At 42.9% G+C, this 20,722-nt stretch overlaps 2 protein-coding genes across 5 annotated transcripts in view; both read right to left on the bottom strand.

The window, feature by feature from the left end:
- Positions 1 to 20,722, bottom strand: part of MATCAP2 (microtubule associated tyrosine carboxypeptidase 2) — a 125,036-nt gene that overhangs the window by 65,104 nt on the left and 39,210 nt on the right. The gene's annotated exons all lie outside the window — the stretch shown is intronic.
- AOAH (acyloxyacyl hydrolase) overlaps positions 530 to 20,722 on the bottom strand; it is an 85,418-nt gene continuing 65,225 nt past the window's right edge. For 2 of the 4 annotated variants that reach the window (XM_051609557.1, XM_051609555.1), the window contains exons 17-22: positions 18,544 to 18,716; positions 15,727 to 15,785; positions 15,587 to 15,646; positions 14,020 to 14,116; positions 10,738 to 10,814; positions 530 to 4,224 (exon numbers count right to left, since the gene is read on the bottom strand). In XM_051609557.1, the coding sequence (XP_051465517.1) occupies positions 4,096 to 4,224; positions 10,738 to 10,814; positions 14,020 to 14,116; positions 15,587 to 15,646; positions 15,727 to 15,785; positions 18,544 to 18,716 (595 nt within the window). In that variant the 3' untranslated portion in view covers positions 530 to 4,095. Of the gene's footprint in view, positions 4,225 to 10,737; positions 10,815 to 13,185; positions 13,533 to 14,019; positions 14,117 to 15,586; positions 15,647 to 15,726; positions 15,786 to 18,543; positions 18,717 to 20,722 lie in introns of those variants that run through there. The other 2 variants (XM_051609559.1, XM_051609558.1) reach the window with 2 other exon arrangements.

Here is a 20,722-nt window from a genome sequence, read left to right as displayed (position 1 = left end):
TTAAAAACCAGGAAAAAGTTCTAAAAGTGCTTTTGTTGTTTTGTTTTGTTTTTTTTAGTAAGATACTACAGAGCTGCTATGAACCAATTTAATACTCTGCTGGGTATGGGTCTCCCTCCCCCTCAAAGACATGTCCATAAATGCAGATAAAAACATTACTTCAGACCCATCATTTAAATGGCAAAACTATTCAGTTAAAACTTGCAGTTTTCACAGCTTTTCACTGGGCTTAGTGAAATACTATCTCATTACTTCATTATTGTGAATGCAATTGTGGAGTACTTAAAATTGCTATTAATAAATTCACACTCAAAACACTAAATTCTGTTAGCTTATACTGTTTTCAGCTTGCCACTTTTGTACTTGCTTTTAAATCTAGTTTTCTGTTTCTTATGTCTTTATTTCCAAACTGAGATTTATTTTATTCATTTAAAATAAAGAAGAAAACACTTTCTGCTTTTTTTCATAACGTCATCTCTGCATTTGACATACTGGTTCGTAGGCTGAAGAAGAAAAGCTGGACTCCACACAAAGTTTGAGAGCTTTTTATTCAGCATGTGTATCCCAAAATAACGCTTGATTTGGGAAGATAATGTGGTAACTCAGAAGGAGCAGGCACCATATTCTTTAGTGGGAGACTAGATTGTGCATGGGCAGTTACTTGGGATGTATAAATGCAGAGGCTCCTAGAGACCAGCAGGCTATCAAGTATGGAGAGGAGAGACAGTTCCTTTATCTTGTGATAGGAATGTGGCAGCAGAGTAGCAATGCACGTGGATAGTGGGAGATCAAATTTCATCTGGATCCACAGTAGGCTGTCTACTTAAACTTCCATGTGGATGTTAAAAAAAAAATCATTAAACATAAAATTACGAAATGAGTCCATAGAAAAGTGTTAAGAATCAAACTGGATATATCTAGTGGAATGACAGATTTTTATTTAGCTTAAGTGAGTTATCCATTGTAGAAACCAATCTGCTCATTAATTGCCTGAGATGAAAAATTATCCACATCAAGGAAAGGTATAAAGTGTAACAGTGGATTCAAGTCAGAAAAGCTGGGGTGGATGGTGATTTCTAGACACAAGGGATGTCCACTACTGCAGCCAGCTGAGCAGCAAGCCTGCATTTACTGCTTGACTAACTTGCCCTGCTCTGTACCTCCTCTCCCCACATTTCCCTGCTTTTAAGGGTGAGCTGTGGAAAAATTTTCCAAAATGTTGGCAAACCTGTTTTTTTTTATGGTTGTAGTGGATCCTTTTTGAAGGGGCCAGATTGCGTGAATTGACATAGCTTCAGGTAGCTGTGGAGGTTTTATACCTCAAAAATAGTTTCTACTGTCTGATTTCAAACAAAGCTTAAAGTTTTGTAAAAACAGTTTATAAACAGAATAGCATCAGAAAACCCTTGCTTGTTTGTGGTATGTTGGAACTAGTCAGTGACATAATCCCTCCTGTATTCACATGCTGTAACTGTCCTCCAAAAAAGACCTAGATGGACCATTCCTTCTAGAAATCTGTAGTGCTATGAAGCTTGAACTTCATGGAAGCATACTTAACTTTCCAAGAAACACTTTTCTCTTTGTTTTTCTCTTCCCCATGCATTTGTCACTTTCAACTGATCTAAGCACCAGGAGACATTAAACTAATGGAATAGACTAGGATGCATAGTTCATTGCTACTTTAGAATAAGTAGCTTTTTCAGAAGCATTTGCTTAAATATAGAACCTTTATTTTTAGAGTGGCACTGCTAAGTGATTGATGGTTTGGGGGTGCAGATCTTTAGCTGGTTTTAGCATTCTTTGAAAAAAATGGAGAGACAGTGGCTGTAAAAACAGATGGTTAATAGGCCCCAAATTCATCTTGATTTGCAAATAGCTACTGCATTAATTAAAAATCAAGTTTCTGTATACAGCCTACTTCTAACTCAACTGCAGAGTTTGCCTGTAAGGCATGAGGATGTCTGGTTTGGTTAGTGCTCCATCAGCCAGTGAGTGGCAAGCCCTTTTCATCAAGTCCCTCAAAGGCTCCATATCAAGCATGGAGCAATTGCACTGGGAAAACCTGAGAGCTTCACTTTGGGATTTGTCTGCAGGGGTTTCAGGTTGTCTTTGAGAAGATGCTGTTCTAATTTTCTAAGAAAGCTTTTTTTTTTCTTCCCATTGTTCATAAACTCAAGATGTTCACTAATAGGAAAGTCTGTAAGTGGAAAATGCTTTGCTCTGAGCAATAAAGCTTATTTTAGCTGGGGAAATTTCAGTTTTACTAGCTTGTAAAACTCCTATTATTAAACTCCAGCCTCAAAAGAAAGACAATAATTTGCAATGAGATTGCCTGAAAAGTTGGCTTCTTAAACACACACTGTTCCCTCTTTTAATTGCTACATTTCTGTATTTTAGTGTAGAGGAAATTATTTTATATTCTATAATTATTGCCTATGATGTACTTGGTCTGTAGTAAAACCCCATGGATGCACTTGCTTCTGTCCTTGTGTTGTTTTTAATGGAAGTTAGGAAACCTAAACAGGTAATAAAAATAGAAGATGTTCTACCTGGCCAACGTCCATCAAATGTTGTGCTGTTTGGTGGAGAGAATTTGTACAGGATGCTGGTAGATCTACGATTTTTAATACTAAAGAGTCTTCCTAGGACATGATTCTGTGCAGTTCCTTGGGAGACTGGATATTTTGGTAACATCTAAATGCCTTGAATTAGCTGGGGCCTTATTAGTAAGTATCATTCAATTAAGGAATTTATTCCCTTTTGGTTTTCTAACGTAGACAACTTGAACATTTTCTTAAATACTAGCAGTTATCCCCAAGGAACTTCTTTCTTAAAGATGCAGCACTGACTGTACTTTTAAGAAAAAAAAGATCTAACAAAATAATGTGTTTTAGTTAAAATAGCATTAACAGGGTCATCCTCTGCCTGTTCAAATTACAGAGCAGATGCATCTCCTGCAGCCATGGCCAGTGAACTGAGGTCCATACAGGGCCAGGTCATCTCCTTGAGTCTGGACCACAGCCTAAGAGCTGGGTCACAGGTGATGCAGCCTTACACATGGGACACATTCAGACTGAAGAGCAGAGCAAGTCTACCTGAGCTTTGGCTAATTTGGATGTATCTTACACATGTCATGTTAACACATTCTATCTACCAGATTTTTTCCATGTGTAATTAGTGACATTTTTTGCTGTCTGATCTGACCCGTGGGGCTGTGAGTAGGGTAGAGCTGTCCCTAATTATATATATACACACTATATATTTATTTACATAGGTCTTTTGTTTTGCAAAGAGCAGCAGATAACTGGTAAAAAAACCCTACTATTAATTCTCAACTCTGCATATGAAATAGAGCAGAGAGCTGTTCTCCACAAGCAGTAAGGGGTTCCTAGTTTCTTCAGTGGTTCCCTGGGTCATGCCTATAAAAGGTACAGGTCTGGGAATATCACGTTTGTTGGGAAGCAAAAGAGCAAAGATGTATAAAGCTTGAAAAAGCAGCTTGTTTTAAATACATGAAGCGTTGTCAAGTTACTATCTTGTTCATGGGGGCGAAGAGAAGCAGTCAGCCTGCACTAATGCTGCCAGGCAAATAAAAATTCTAGTGCCTCGTTATTTCTGGCACATTTTAATAAGCAAATAGCAGTTAAATAATGTATTGACTGTCAGGGCAATTACATACACAATTTACAGCAACATAATGAGTTTGGGGCTTCCCTCCCCTCTTTTGGGATCAGAGTCACCATTAAACCAGTATAAACAGAAAAGCCAGAATTACTGCTCTGCAGACAAAAATAAAATGAGGTAGGGCTAGGAGTTTGCTACAAAAAAAGACATACAGATTTGCAAACCAGTACCAAAAGAATGGTCTAGCTGGCAGGTATCTTTTGCATTTTATTTTTGTAGCTCTGCAGAAAAAGCATAGTCTACTTGTGGAGGTGAGATACAAACTGGAAATAATGCTGTTGTGTCATGTCCACCACTACTGGCTCTGATAACTTGCCCTCCCTCTTCTTTGTATGTGTGTCTTTAATTGTTTTGTGGAATGCACTGGGAAGCATGACTGTAAACCATGTCAGGGCTCCAGCAGTTTGGAAGTTAGTGTCCACCTTGATCTTTGAATATGGCTTCAATCTGGTCATTGAATGGATTCTCCTTTCCAAGCACTTGAGGCCATTCATGTAGAGCCTTCTGCCAGGTAATGCTTGTTCCAAGGGCTGCAGCAATCTGCAAAGAGCACAAACACTATCAGTTTCTTGTGCCTCTGCAATGTAGCTGTTTCATGCCAGTACTCGGAAGACCCCACCAGAAAGAAGACCCCAGACATGCTGGACAGGAGCTTCTAACCAAAGAGAATACCACATTTCAGCTGCTTGAATGGGGCAAAATCCTTCTCAACTGTAAAAAGAAGGTGAGTGCCATGTATCTGCACCTCTCCAATCAGTCAGTGAGTGTAATAATAGTCTTCAATCACTTCCTAATGCCTGTGATGCCTGGTCCATAAACTTTTATTCAAAAGCCCTAGAATCTGATATTTTTTTTTTTTCCCCAAAAAAACCCATTTTGAAAGTGTTTCAAAAGCACCACTTGTATATAATGGATAGAACTCTTGCAAGCCCAAAGGAATTCAGGCTGCTGAATGCCTCTGATACTTCTAATAAATATTCTCTCTGTTATTGTATAAGGAAGCCACTGGTGTTGAGCAAAAAGAGGCCCAATTATATCTAGGTTCAAAACTACCCAGCTCTGATGCTCTAAGTTCATACCTGCTGCTGGTCGTCTTCAAAGCTTTTTTCCATGAGACTTGCAGAAGTGGTAAAATAGATTTTCTCCTTGCTATTGGAACCACTCGAGCATTCCTAGAGTTTTTGCCCAATAAGTTATGCACTGAAGAGAAATTGTATCCACTATACTGCCAGGACAGAAAACATCAGGAAAGAGAACAGCCTGATTCTCCTTTAACCAACTTTTTCACACTGTGCTAATGCATTTTTTATTTTATTTCTGATATGCAATTATGTTCTGCTTATATGGTAACTCCACATTTAAGTCTAAAACTCACCCTGGCATGGATTATATTTTTGAGGGTTAAATAGGGGCTAACAAAGCCTTTTTATTAAGGACCAAGATGGGTTTATGGAATCAAAGTATTTGAATACCGATGTTTTGGAGCTTGGGAACAGATTGGAGCCTTTGGAGATTTTCTTAATGCACTTATTTATAAATCCTGTCCTTTTGGAAGACGCTGTAATGATGTGTCAGAAGACAATAACTTTGTTTTATTCACAGCTAATGTACAGAGATACATGGGGTGGAAGCTCTTAGACTGGTCGTTTGAGGTTTTATTAAGCTAATGGAGGAACAGGGCTAAGGGAGAGGGATGGGGAGATTGTGCAATAGTGTGTTTTCACCTGGTAAAATTTCTAATGTGACCAAACGTGGTTCTTCTGGGACACACCCTATGGCTGCCAGAGGTCTGAGACCTGTGTCAGGGTGGTCTGTTCTGGCATGATTGTTGCCAAACCTGTTCAAGTCTCTAAGCCTTCTGAATGTTTTTTGGTAGATTTGGTTTGTTTGTTTAAAAAAACCCTTACGATCTTTGCATAGTGCACCCTCTGCAAAAGTGTCACTGGAAGTACGGTCTACAGTGCTTGGGTTACTGTTGACTGGAATTTAAGATGAATAGGCTTAGACTGCTGCAAATTATGTTGATCTTGCTCAGATATAATTTCATGTGGTCCTGATGACTTCAGTAATTTACCCTGGATGAGTAGTGGGCACAGAGAGAGGGCTGATGATTCTAGAAATCACGTCTTGTAAGTCTTTTTTAAATTTCAAAGCACTTGTGCAAATTGTATCAGGTCTCAAAACACATTTTTTTTGCAATTAATTTTTTGTGAGGATGACCACCTATAAGCAATTTTTTTTAAAGGAACTATTACACATTCCTCATAGAGCCCTGAGTGACCATGATTGGGAAGTAGATATGTTTTTTTCCAGCAGCTTCTGGCTATCGTTTTCCTCTTTCTGCACCAAACTGGTTATGGGCATGCCTCTTAGCAAAGTGTAATACCCAGTAATCTGATATGTCTCCCTTTGGCATTTCCTCTTTTTTTATTATTTTTTTTTTTTTCCCCCTAGCTGGAATGTGCTTTGCTATGTCTTAAGGAAAGAGAAAAGGGAGAAGCTAATAACTTTCAAGCTGTGCTTTCCTGCTTGTACATAATCATTAAGAATCTTCCAAGCATCTCAGGTTCCAGTCTGTGATGCTCAGGGCTTTAGCTTTCTCACTGGTAACTTCATAAAAGCAAGACATGAAGCTGTTCATGCAGGATTCTGATGAAATGCATGGTCATGTCATCCAAACAAAGCAATCAGTTGTTCTAGAAAGCAGTAATGTCCTTGGAGCCATCTGGCACTCGGAATGGTTTGCAGTGATATTTCATAGTAAGAGAGAGATGCTGAAAAAAAAGTCCCTGGGCTTCCACTGCAGTCAATGGGAAGAAAAAGTCAGATTTCTTCCAAGGACAACTAAGCCAGACTTTGAGGAACAGTGTCACAGAGACAGCTCTACAGGGAATTTAGAAGGATTGAGTGATGGATTTTGCTTTTATGTGACAGAAGTAAATGGTGTGAATCTCCTCCACCTATGGCCTGAGCTGAGTGTTTTGGAAAAAAAGAACTAATGGAGCCCAATTTTAGCTTTGAAACTTCAGAGGAACGCAGTTATACCGAGAATAAATGTCTGTTTTGTAGCCTTCTGTTTTGCAACAGGTAAATATGCAGGGGAAAAACAAACCTTTCTTGCCAAGATATTTGCCATGAAGGAATATAGTTCTGGGCCTGGCTAAACAAATGAGCACTTGTTTTTTATTCCTTCTTTCAGGGGGTTTAAAATAGAAAATACTGCTTGGAGTGGGGGCTAGTTTTTCCTGACTGAGTGTCCTTTTTCCAATGCATGAAAAAACAGAACAGCTTTAATAGGACAAAGGGAGTGTTGCCTTTTTTCTTATTTTCTTTTCCTATTCCATGCAATGATAAGCTTGCAAGTCTTAGGAAGGTCCAGTTTTCTTCCACATGCCTCCTGCATGGCTGGACCACTGGACTACTGGATATACATGCTGACACCTATAGTCTAGAGAGGAGAAGTCTGAGAAGGGATCTTAATAATGTCTATAAATATCTGAAGGGTGGGTGTCAAGATGGAGAGGCCAATCTGCTTTCAGTTGTGCCCTGTGATAGGACAAGGGGCAATGGATGCAAACTGTAACACAGGAAGTTCCACCTCAACATCAGGAAAAACTTCTTTACTGTAAGGGTTATGGAGCACTGGAAAAAGCTGTCCACAGAGGTTGTGGAGTCTCCTCCTCTGGAGACTTCCAAGACCCATCTGGATGCATTTCTGTGTGACCTGCCTTAGATTCTGTGGTGGTCCTGCTCTGGCAGGGGGTTGGATTCTATGACCTCCAGAAGTCCCTTCCAACCCTTACCATTTTGTGACACCTGCCTCTGCCATGTTTATACCAGAAGATTATTTTTTTATTAAAGAGACAGAAAATTAATGCAAGTGAAATCCAGGGGCTGACATCAGACACTGACTTATCCTGAGCACTGGTGTGTCATAACAACTAGGGATCAGTTTACGCTTCCATTGGCAGAGAGGGGCAGTGTGCTCCTTGTTTCCCAAAATCCAAAGTTTCTCCACATCTGAAGGGAAGAGCTAAAATGTTTACGCTTTCCTCAAAGTGCTGCTCAATTAAAAAAAAAATTGGTGAATATTTGTCCAGTGCTTGCAGATCTTCAGAGTTAAAATTCAGCAGAAATTCACAGGCCAGGTCTTATCTGTTGTGTTTATTTGTCAAGCTGTTTGTGAGGTGTGGGGAATAACTGCTGAAGTGAGAGCCCCCAAGTCATCAGTCATCTCATACCAGGCAGCTCCTTACCTGGCCAGCCCATACCTGGCCTGGGGCATTCATGTCATCAGTAGAAAGTACAACTTTAAATGAAACTAGTATGAATTGTTTATCATCTCTCTCAAGTGTCCTCTTAAATATTACTCTGTCCTCAGTCTTCCCCTTCTTTTTATTAAGACAGCCACTCTTTTGGAGCAGAGTGCTATGTCTCAGCCCAAATAGTGGTAGGTTGATAACTGACTTCCATATACTAGCAGGAAAAGAAAAATAGATTTAAAGGAGAGGATGTTTGGATAAGGCTAATTAATAAATCCTATAAGGGTAGTGATTCACTTGAAGTGAGGCATATCTGGCAAAGCTGGCACCTTGAGTGTAAGGGGAAATGTACCTATAAAAGCATTAATGTCATCCTAACAGCAGGAGGGGGGAGGTCATGACCACTGCAGGACGCCAGGTCCAGATGGAGAGAAATACGGCAGCGCTTGGCTGGATCTTGCAGCTTGGCCAGCCTGGGGGGCTGCATGTAGGTTTGCACCTGCCCTTCAGTGCCCTTTTTTTTACTTAGGCATAATACCTTTAGGATAAATATTTGCTGCCTTCAGCTGTGTGCTCCCTTCCAGCTGTCAGTGGGATAAAGAACGTGGGCAAGAGCCTGGACGAAAAGCAGTGATCCGATGAGCTTCCTCCCACAGTGGCCTGTTGCTGGGTGTTATAAGAAGCTTTAGGCCAGCCTCAGGGTAAGACACAAAAATAATGCAAAGACCTTTTCTTCTTCACTCCAGGCTCTCACTATTGCAGTTTCCCTGGATGGCAGTGGTGGGAAGGGGATTCATTTCATCACTGTTTTCACTCCTGTTTCTTTTGCCAAATTTTCTCTAATTGCTTCCTTTTGCAAGGAAGCAATTTTTGCCTGCAGCAAAAAATCCCTATGCACTTTCCATGTCCCCAGGCTGTGAGCTCAGACTTTCAGCACCTATCTCCTGGTACTGCGTGGTAGCTAAGCAGGGATTTCTGCTGTGAAGGAGTCCCTCTTCAAACAGTAGGCTCTTTTGACTTGGCAAGGCTAAACAAGACACAGTATTGCTTTGGCTGACAGGCATGGATGTAGAAAATAGTAAGTAAAGCATGTATTTTGCCTTTGGGCTTCCTCTTGCCCTTCTCCACTGGCTCAAGTGACAGCCCAGTCAATGGGGCAGGTGATGAAACTGGAATCCACCAGTGTTTGCAACATGCTACTGTTGAAGTGTTTCTCCATGGACTGTTCTATCTCAGCACGCAAGAGAACATTGCATCAGCTTATTTGGTAGTGGGGGTGAATATATGTGGTATGCCAGGTCACATCATAAAACTGGTTCAGAAATTCACCCCATGCTTTTGAGCAAGGGGACCTGCCAAGCGGCACTGTGGGTGGCTGGGTGACTCAGCTGGGTTTGCTGGCACAGCTTGTGTGTGCCTGTCTGTGTGTAAGAGAGTGTGCAGCTGGAAGAGCTAAGGAAGGCAGTGGTGCCCTAGACAACATCTTTCTCCGAATTGTTCTTGCTGTGGTACAGTGAATACGGCCACGGCACGCGGCATCATGCGTTGGAAAGATACCGCAAAGGATTGTCGCTCCGCCTCCCAGTCGCCGCGCCTGGGCAGGCATGCTGGGGTTGGAGCTGGCCGCTTGGGGGCCACGTTTGCTTCATAGCAGCAAGTAGCAAGACAGTTCTGGAGCTACTGCTACGTACAGAGGGATAGAGAACAGCAGCTGCTGCCACGGGGCAGAGCCCTCTGGCAGAGAGAGGAATATCAGCTCTGCTGTTGCTGTGCATCACCCCACCTCCCACAGTTTGTGCCCTCATAATTTAGCCCAGTCTAATTCTTGGTCCCAAGAGAGTCAAGATTGAAAAGCAGGAGAAATGGGAATTGTCTTTGTTTTTGGGACCTGTCCACCACCCTGTGTTGAGTTAGTGGCTGGGGATGGTGGCTGGCAGGAGAGCCCTGGCCAGGCTGGTGACCTGTCGCTGCTCCAGACTGCCTATGGGATTTTGGCTTCTCTACAGATTTTCTCAGGGTGGTAGGGAGAAGACTGGCTGCTGCTTTGCTTTGCATATGTGTCTGAAATCTGAAGCTCATGTATAGAAAACCAGTTGGCTTTGTTTGTAGCTGATGGCAGAACATGTTTTGTCCACCCATTCTAGAGTCAGAAAAGACTACTTTGAAGTTAATATGGTGGGAACTGGGCAACCCTACACTAGGTTATTGAATGCAAGCAAGGACTTAGAGCAGAGCAGGTGCTACTCCTTCCTTCTGATTTATTTCTGACTGTAAACCTTCCCCTGCCACCCATCCTTGAAGGTCAAGCAACAGGAAGGAATCTTCTCCACAATATGTAGCCACAAATCATTAAGTAATTTAAATGTATAACTTTAAAAATAAAGCTTTGTTCCTGGCTGTAATGGGGAAACCTCTGGCCTTGGAGGCTGCAAGGCAGGACTGGAGGAGGCTGCCTTTGGGGTTTTCACAGCGTTGCATCACTCCTCTGATCCTGCAAAACTTCCGTGGATGTCTGGGCAGGCAGGTAGCCAGCCTCCACTGTAAGGATTTGGATTTGTGGCTCAAGACCTGTTTGGCCAGGATACTGGTCAATGAGTGAAAGAAAGCAGCAGAAGACCTTGAAGGACTTAGACTGCAGGCAGCGGAAACAGGGACATCTGCTCTGGGGTTAAGGCCATCAGCTCTTTTAAAAGAGAAATCCCCCAACCCTGCATCCCCATGGTGTGCCTGGGGCAGCAGAGGGTGCTGGCATCCCCCCTGCTCCCACCCTTCTCCCAAGGCTGGGATTTACCTGGCTGGGGTGGAAGCCATCAACGGGTTCGATCAGCTGCCAGGGCTTGCCTCCCATCTTGCGCCACTCCTCTGCCGCTGCAAGCAAGGCGGGCAGAGGGGTTAGCACCAGTGAGCACGCAGGCTTCCCCCTGCAGATGGACACCCCCCTCTTCCTCAAAGTGCCACCAGGAGTTTTAAGCACAAGACAGCTCTGCATGTAGGTTATGATAATTCACGTGAAGTTGTCAGAGTCAATATTGTGTACGGTCTTCTCTCCTCGGGGCAGTGTTTAAGCCTTTATTGTTAATTTATTATTTTTTTTTCTCTGCTACATTTATGCCAGGAAGCGCTTTGAACATAAATGATCATAAAACAACTCACTTTCCCTCCCAACCAAGGTGGATGCTGTAGCAAGTAGAGCTGTAAATTATTTAATGCCAATTTAATACTTTTGCATTTCCCATTTTAGCTGCATCTTCAGCAGTGCAAAAAACCAAAGAGATAAAGGAAACGGTGCTTTTTAGAGAGAGATGGTAACACAATATTCACAGGGGCTGATATTTGCAGAAATAGGCTGTCATTTTCAGTTACTTCTCTTCTGAGCACTCTTTTTCAACTCCAACAAAATAACCTTTTGAATGACATAAGCATGACATTCAATGCAAATGATGCTGTGCTAGAAGCCCCAGAGCCATTAGGGAAGTAAAAAGCTTTCTCTCTTCAAAAGGGCTGTGGAATGATCAAACATGGGGCTAGTGGATATGGCATTAACAGACTTTAAATTCAATATTTTCCTTTATAATGACACATTAAGAGTTCTTAATAGCATTATGCAGGCATCCTGTCAGGAGGAAAATGTTCTCCGCTCAAGCACCACAGTTCTGACCTAGACTCACTGCTGTTTGTTGGACCCTGACTATTGTGTCAAAAAAAATTATGTCTGGGTCCCCACACTAACTCTGAAATCACACAAGGGTGATATTCCCACTTTGACTGTTGAAAACTACTTGAAATGCTTTAGTCAATACATAAAGTAACCTGCTTCAAGACCCAGGGCTTGAAGCTTTGCTTCAAATTTGCAATATGTTGGGCACAACACATGTTCATCCTTGATTACACCACAGAGTGCACATATAAATGCACAGAGTGAGCTTGCCTAACTCCTTATATATTGTATATTGAGTACAAGGCTGTGTGCTGTGCCGTGCTTCGTAGAGGGACTGCTGCTTCAGTGCCAGAAATAGCATAGGTGTAAGTAAAATAAGTAAGGTTTTTATCAAGATAGGTGAATTTAGGCTGTTAAACTTGACCTCCAAAAACCCTAGAGCAGTTGAACAAATACCCATCAACTGAGGATGGCTAGAGTGTGTCTTAAAAGTGCCTGTCGCCTTGGTTAGACTAGACGAGAGCTTGCTCCCATCCCTACCAAGAAAAAGCCAAAAATACCAATCTCTATCACCCTATTAATTGCACTGCTTCTTAAGGGAACCACAAAGTTCTTCAGCCAAAGGCAACATCCAAGCTTGAATGTCCGTCTAAATCTAGAATAAATGCTAGTATACTCAAATTTTACTCCAATAAAGCTGGGAGCTGTTGTTTTAGGCCAGCTTGAAATCAGTGTACTCATCACAGTGTGTAATCACAGCTAAATATTTGATGCCCAGAGAGTCTGGGGAGGATTTGTGCTTGCATCAGAAAGAGACCACAAAAGTAGGTCATCAGCCTTAGACGACTTTTGAGCACATTCACAAACTGACAGCTTTCCTGATGGGAAGCTCAAATTATTGGCTCTGGGGCTGCAAGAACCTTTGCAGTGTCTTTGAGAGCTGATGTTTGTATACGCATGTGTGATTTTGTTTACCTCATTTATTTAACGCAATGTAATCAAGAACAGCAAATTATATTAGATGTTTCTTTTCCTGAAAGCAAATAAATTACCTAAAGTTAGTGATTTAACTTATTAAAGTAATTTGCCTACCCAGCAGGTAGTTTGTTCCAAATCCTAATTACTTGTTAAATATTAAGTAGCTGAGGCAAAAGCCACAAGGAGACTTGGGTATTCTGAAACTCTGTGCTACAATATTAAATGTGATGGTGGAGCCCACCTCTCTGAGACAAAGTTTTGCACCCAAAGACTCCCTCTCCCATCCTATCTTCTTTGCCTCCTCTTCTGTATAGCCTGCAGGGGACCCAGAACCAGCTTCTGACTTGGGTCATATAGGATAAAAGAAATTTGTGAATTTTGATAGGCTTTGGCTGCAAATGAGTTTTTTGCAATAATCTTATGTGCCTCAGCAGCTTCTTGCTTTCAAGTACAGCCAGACACTGATGGATAGTGGAGTTCAAGAGGTACACTTTGAAGTATTGCCAGGGTGCTTATGCTGAGAGGGATGTGGGGACAGGCCCCAACCCTGCAAGGACACCATCAACTCATGCTCACAGTGATGAGGAAAAGTTTCTGGTTTCTGTAATTTATTTTTTTTTTAAGTGCCAGTTGCAGAAGGAAGTGATTTAGGTAATGAGCTTACCAAATGTCACTTAAGATCACAGAAGGATGAGTTTTGTAAACTCTTCAAGTCAAAAGTAGTATGAAAAAGAAGAAGAAAGCACATAAAAGAAGGAAGTTCAAGCTGGGAGAGGTGCTTCTACTTTAGAACACAGTGTGTTAAGAGAGGATGGCTGCATCATTCAGGTAGGAAAACTGGCTGAGAAAAATTCTCCTTCCTGAGGCACTGCTCATCCCAGAGGAGGCAATGTGCTCATTAAGACCACCTTCACAGTTGCAGATATGCCTCCTCCAGCCTAGATGAGCCCCTATAAAAGCAATTATTAAAAAAAAATAAAACCAAATCTTATGGATAGAGATAGGTTGGAGATTATTTTTTTTTTTTTTTCTCTTCATCAGCCTGAGAAGCTGCAGTGGGCAGGTAGGAGGCATTTTTAGTAGAGGCTCATTTTCCATCCCTGTTGCCTTGCCACCAGCACCCACTGCCACCCAAGTGCAAATGGGCAGTGTGCTGGGGATGTGGGTGCTGGCAACCAGGAGCAGCAGGGGGTTTGTGGCCCAAAAGCCGCTGATGGGGTCTCGTCTCTGCACAGGTCCATGGTTACCCTAGCTGGGAAAGCAGGGAGACGGCATTAAGGATCCTCCCCTTGGACCCCAGCCCTGCCAGCAGGGTCACCTAAGCTGGCTGGCCATGCTGTCCTTCTCCCAGCACAGAGCTAAAATATGAGGAGCACATTAGCAGCCCAGCACTTCACTAAATGCTTTATGAGTAAGATGGAAAGAAAAGCCACTTACTTTGTCTCAGTGGGAAATCCATATAGAAAATATCAAAGTTGGCAAATTTCTCAGATCTCGCTATTTCTTTCAGGACGTTGGAAAGTTGTAAAGCTCTCTGCAAAAATCAAGCAGTTTAATGATGATTCATTGCTACTCACGCTGTTTTGCATGGATTCAGCTTTTGTCACTGATGCGTGGTCAAGAATTTGAGGTGAGATGGGGTTTTTCATCATAATGTAGACTTGAATCAGAACCACCATTGTAGGTTGCATTGAAGCCTTAGCTGATGTAATAAGTTCAATACAGCATAAGGTTATATTACTGGACACCTCTTCTAGTAGCATCTCTATGCCCATATAAATATTCTGAATTTCTCAGTTTTTCTGGTAGCCCAGTCATTTTTATTCGTCTTAAAGAACACTGAAACTTTTCCACAGGCAAAATGTTTCCAGCTCCTGTGCTATGGGTACTAATGCTTATCTATCCAGACCAAATTCTGCTCTTACTTTCAGTGGAGTAAATTACCTCCACTGAGCATCTACCTAACTGATATACCCACTGTGATTTCTACAGCCCTAACAGAGATCAGGATCTCCTAAATATTTAAATTGTGTAGTTTGGATAATAACATAGGCAATTAGTTTCAGACAGGGGCTCAGAAAGATTAATTCATACCCTGCAGACATATGAATTGTTCATGGACAGAAGTTACATGTACTGCATGCTCTGTATTGTTGGTATGAATATATAAGCTGCAATCCTGCAAAGATTTAGGAATGTGCTTAATTGCCTTCTTGGAAGTCAAGAGGGACAGAACATAAAGTGAAACATATGTAAGGCCTGGTGAAATTAAAGCCATATTTTTTGTTTAGTGAATGCAAACATTAATACAACTATACACAGAGATGACACATTTGATGATACTTGGTTACTGGCTCTTTTACATGCCTGCAAGGGGATGCTGGGATTAAAACTCAGCTTGTACTGTAAGAGAATAAGTGGCTGATATTATGTGACATTCACTTCTGCAGCCAGATTTTTAGGGTGAGTTTTAAGACGTCTCTGTGCTGTCTGTTCCCATTCCTGCGCTGAGCCTGGATGCTCCTTGGTCACACCATCTGGTGATTAAGCCCACAGAAATGTGTCTGGAGAAGATTAGCACAAATCCCAAATGAAGGCAGGGTAAGGCTCTTCCTCTCAGGCCCTGCTCCTGCTGCCAGTGAAATCAATGCAGTTGGCTTTTCATACCCACAGCTACTCTATTCACAAGCCTTTAATTTCTTGTCAGGTTCTCCTTCAAGAACATGAACCTGAATGATTTTGTCTTGGGACTAAATGTGGGCAGCTGAGAGTTTGGAAAGGGAATATATTTATGAATTCCTTAACTTAATCATACTGTCTACCAGAGCCTGAGGGGCATTTGAATGGATGGCTAGGGATGTTTCTGAATCTTCTCCCCATCTTTGGAAGAAAAAATGTGCTGACACCTTGCCTTTGAGATATTAGACTCATCTCAGAGAGAGGGACAAACTCCAAGAGTGTTTGTGCGAGAGGGCAGTCCTGTTGCAGCCTCGTTGGGACTTACCTCCGAGGTCAAGTTCCTGAGGGTCTCGTTTTGGGTCAGCCAGCCACTGCAGGGGCTCACCTGGGCAGGCAAGAGGAATGGGGTGTTAGCAGCAGGCCGAGAGCAAAGGGGGGCTCGTAAGCTACAGCCAGAAACCTTACCTGGAGGCAGTCGAGGAAAGAATAAAGCTGACTGTATGTGACATCCCTGTTCAGCTGCCCTGCAAAGCAGAGAGAAGGAAATGTCATATGCCTGATGGACAAATGTAACTTCATTTTGCAGGTCTGTACATTCCCCTGCATTAGACCCCTTGGTGGGGAGAGGCACCCCAGGAGCCCCAATGTCCCTCCAACTCAGGTTACCCTCCCATCACCAGAACCTGGGATGCAGTATAGGTGGCACTGGTGTATCCCTCCTGCTAAGGCACCTGCATTCCCCCAGCATGCAGAGCCACTTTCCCTTCTCCCACATAACTCTCTGGCCTTTAATGGGTGATTTGTGCCACGTATGGGGTTAGTCATCACAGCCTGTGCCAATCTTCTGGATGCATGACTGTTATTTTACCCATTAATGTGTGTCTCACCCTCCAAACAAATGCAGGGGTTGCAAAACCGAAGGGAAGATTGGAGGTGACTATATATACTTTGAGCTTTGCATTTGCCTTGGAGAGGTTAGAGCCTTAAAAGGAGGGAATGATTTTGCTGTCATGGAGGGAATTGGATACATTTGTGTGGGTGAGCAAATTCAAGCATCGACTCAAACATCCAGCTGATGTTCACATAGCACTGTTCACCTAAAATTCACTGTGCTGTGCGATAGCCTGGTTTCCTGAGAAAAGGAAGCATTTTCTCAACCTTTTTGCTTCTTTGGTAGCTACAACCAAGATGGAAATTGAATGGCCAGTCAGCTCTCTGAGTTTGTAGTGCGTTGATCCCACCAGGCTTCATTATTTTTGAAGTGCTGAAAGATGAGGTTTTTGTTGTTATTTTGGGAAATGCAAAACCCTCTCCCAAGTGAACCGGGCTCCTCAGATTGCTTTGCAGCAGCTCCCTGACACAGATGTGATTATTCCCTGTCTCACAGCTGCCCATCACCCAGCAACAGTATCAGATGATCAAGGAGCAAAAGATGGGGTGCTCCAAGGCCTCTCCTGGGTACTGAGAATTTCCCAGACCCATGTAGCCTGAAAGCATCAGGCCCTGGGGTGGGCTGTCAGGGGGACCAGGGATTTGGCAGAAAGCCAGACCGACATCTGGTTACATCTGAGTGGAGAAACCTGCTTGCAACCTGTTGGAGGATCTGCCAGAAGTGATCTCTTGCTACAAAACATGTTACTTAGGATCAGCTGGGTCCCTCTGAGACAAATCAGCCCCCCCTGAAAAACTGCCAACTGGTCCCACAGCTAATCTCTCCTGATTTGGCTTGTGCCAAAAAATGCTGCATGTTGTCTCTGATAATTAGATATCCAGTAGAGGAACAGTGCCTGTGATAAACACAGATTCAGGGGAAGAAATGTATTTATGTGACTAAAAAATAATTATCACAGGCTCCCTCTGCCCCAAAATGGACAGGATTTTTCTTTTATTTTTCTTTTTTTTCTGCTTTCACTTGATAGTAGTATAGTGCTTATTAGAGAAAAATATAACAAGGTATCAGGAATAAAAATGGAAACCTCAGACTTCATGAGAAGAGGCAAGTACTTCTGAGGGGTAAAATAACCCATAGTAGATAATGCAGAAGCTGTAGGGCCATTGGCAGTGCTTGCAGAACTCTGGGAAAACCACAGCACAGAGTCTGCTGAAAGATCCAGTTCCCAGTGGTTGCCAAAATCATCTGAAGATATAATCTACCATTTTAATAATGTGATTTAACTTCACTCTCTCTTTACTAATGAGAACTAAGATGACAACAACTTCCCACATGTTCAGGTGCAAGAGTGTGTCCTCTACCCAAATAAAAAAAAAGAACATTCTTATGGTTTAAAATTTGACAGCAGAATGGCCTGATAGTTCCTTGTGCACACATTTGTCTGGAGATTAATAGACTTACTTTAGTTGTTTTGTATTTCTTTGCTACCTGAATAAAATACTTCACCTTCTTTATCCAAGATGGGGTGGATATCGGTGGAATTTGTAGAGAAGGGGTTCTGCAGCCAGTTTCCAAGCTTTCCCTCCCCACAACCTCCCATGTCCTCAGGGAACTGTTTCCACACTGACCACAGACTGTCAGACTAACCAAGGACATCACATGTCACTGTGTGTGAATGCAGCCCCCTGAGATGAAGTTCCTCCTTGCTGCTTTGCACAGGGTGAAGCCAAGGAGCAAGTGGCCTGTTGATAGCCAGACATAGGGTTTCATGAATGCTCTGAGATGTAGGGCTCCCAAAGTTCTGGAAATGCTGCCCCAAAGTACCTTACAACAACTGTGCTTTGAGAGAATACTGCAAAACATGCCTGCACATGGTATGAGGTTTCAATCATCACACCTGTAGGCAGGGCAGCAGGTGGCAGGCACCCAGCACTTGTGGGAAATTTATTTCTCTGATAAATAATGTGTCTTTCACAACCTTCCAACTTAGTCCTCTGTCCCGGCCATTACCATGAGGGGAGATGTTCACCAAACATCCCTCTCCACCTCTTAACAACATCAAGGATGATGTACAAGTAGGCCAACCAGAATTTTGGGCCAAGGCTGAGGCAGAACAGCTTGTTTCAATGTATTGAGCCTGGTTTGGAGCTGAGAAGGTCTGGGGACCAGACAGGATAGATGTCTGTCCTCCAGCTGCACTGCCCTGCACTGGGTATGGTAAGCTGGCTCTCCTACTTGTACTGAACAACCAATACCTGTCTCGTGCTTCTCAGATCTCCTCCACACTCTCATGTACTCGAAATTGTCAACAGATTCATAAATTATTCAAGGAGAGAAGACAAGGTGAGAAGGCAGATAACCAGGCAGACTCTACTACATCTCGTATTTACCTAGAGGATGGTATCTGTCATGCAGGTTATCCCAGAGGAAGCGGCCATCTACCAAGCCCGTTAAAATCACATGGCTGCCATTTGGAAGACGGGAGTCCAGGTATCTCAGAGCTTGCAGCACGTTGGAGAACATTTCTTGAGGTGTAGTCATGTGAGCCAGCGTGTCACGGTACCTGCAGAAGAAGGGGATGCCAACAGGACATTGTGTCAGGTAATACTGTGCCCCCTAAAAGGTGCCTGAAACAGCAGGATTTTCTTACTTGCTGTTCCTCTGCATTAAGCTAGCTAAATAAAACCATATGAGGAAGATGCTATGTGCTTTAGTCCCTCATTGTTATTGTGAAAATCAGAAGTGATATAGAAAGTTCCTTCAGTGTAATCCTTTTCCCTGCTAAAAACAGAGAGGTGCATCCCATTTTTATAGGGTGGCCTCCTGTTGTGAGTTAAACCTGGTGAGCAGCTAAGAATCTTGCTCCCTTCCCCTCTACCCCAGTCGGGGTAAGAGGAAAGGAAGAGTAAAAGCAAGAAATCTTGGGGGTCAAGATTATAAAAAAGAAAACAACTTATTGTTCAATCAGTGAAAGAGAAGTAGAAGAGAGAAAGAAAGCAAAAGCAGTGATGCAAAGGCAATCCCTCACCATTTCCCATGGGCAGCCTGATAATCAGCCTGTTCCTGATCAAAAGATGGCTAACCCCCATAAAATCCCTTTCTCTCCCTTCTTATTGCTGAGTATGATGATAGATGGCATGGATTATCCTTTTTTGGTCACTTTGAGTCATCTGCATGGTTGTGTCTACTCCCAACTTCTTGCATACTCCCAATCTGCTGGGGGAGCAGAGTGAGAAACAGAGAAGGCCCCAGTGCTGTGCAAACACTGCTCAGCCACAGCTAAAATGAGTGTTTTAGTCACTAGTCTAAATCACAGCCCCACACAAACTGTTATGAAGAAAATGAACTCTAGCCTAGCCTAGTTTGCAAACGAGTTAAGTCTTTATTTACAGTGCAGAGAGGCAAATCAGAGACATGAAGCAGACTGTGACCACATTGGCTTCCTGTGGTGTTAAAAATCCATTTAAAAAATACTCTGGCAACCCTGTTGACTTGCTCTTTGTAGCTGTTGCAGAGCATCTGAAGCCACTGGATATAAACCCAGGAACTTGCCTAGCTATAATCCTTTAAAGTCTATTCTGCTTTTGGTGATTGCAAAAGCCACTGCACTGGGTGTACTTATCAAATCCCAGTCTGTGACTGACATATGACTTAGAGAATGCCTACTGGAAGTTTCAGCAGGAAAAGGATCCATTACTCTAAGGTTATGTAGAATGCTGCTGCACCTGGTTAAAAGTCTCTGTGGTTCTGCTCTGAACAGGGGGAATCAGTGCTGCACCCCTCCATGACTTCAGGGTGTGGGATGTCCTACAGGTGAGTGAAAGGAGGGCATCTTTCCCCAAGGGTTGCTGTGCATAGCTTACATTCAGAATGCTCTTGGATTATGCCAGATAGAAATATCTAAGCTAGCTTTGTCTCTCATGTGTAGTACATCTCCTACTGCAGGTCTGCAGGAGGGCAGGAGAGTACTGAGGGGTCTAGACAAACATGAGAGACTGGTATGAGGAGGAGGCTGGAGCAAGAAGGTATTTAAGATAAAATAGTTCTCAGAAATGTTCAATAGCTGTGTCAGTGTCTCACATGGAGTGAATGTCCATGTTTGGTAGCTCACTGGCAGGCCTGAACTTCTTCAAGCCAGAGTCCCAGGCTCAGGTTTGTGCTTCTTATCTTGTATTTAGCTGTAAATGCCACAGGGAGGGAAAAAATAAAATCCTGAAGTTGAAATAAATTTCAACTCATGTAAGAAGAACAAACAAGCAAAACCACCCCAGGCTGCATAGAGAACACTAGTTATGTTATTAAAATGACCACTTTATTACAGAAAAAGTGTTTCCCCTGCTCTCCCACTGAGAGCTATCACCACTCTCTCATGGTGCGTGTGTCCATAATGGGCTCTGAGCAAGTGGCTGAACACTGCCCCGAGGAGGCTGTTCCACCTCAGCAAGAGAGGATCCATGGGTTTCTGGCACAGAGGAGACCCCAGCTGTGACAACACCTGGGAGGCAGAGCAGGGTCAGCTCTAGGGAAAAGCCTCCTGCGTCTGGGGATGTTCCATAAGCAAAGAATCAG

Source organism: Apus apus, chromosome 2, assembly GCF_020740795.1.
Source record: "Apus apus isolate bApuApu2 chromosome 2, bApuApu2.pri.cur, whole genome shotgun sequence".
Taxonomy (NCBI): Eukaryota; Metazoa; Chordata; class Aves; order Apodiformes; family Apodidae; genus Apus; species Apus apus.
This window is presented reverse-complemented; position numbering and strand designations above follow the sequence as displayed.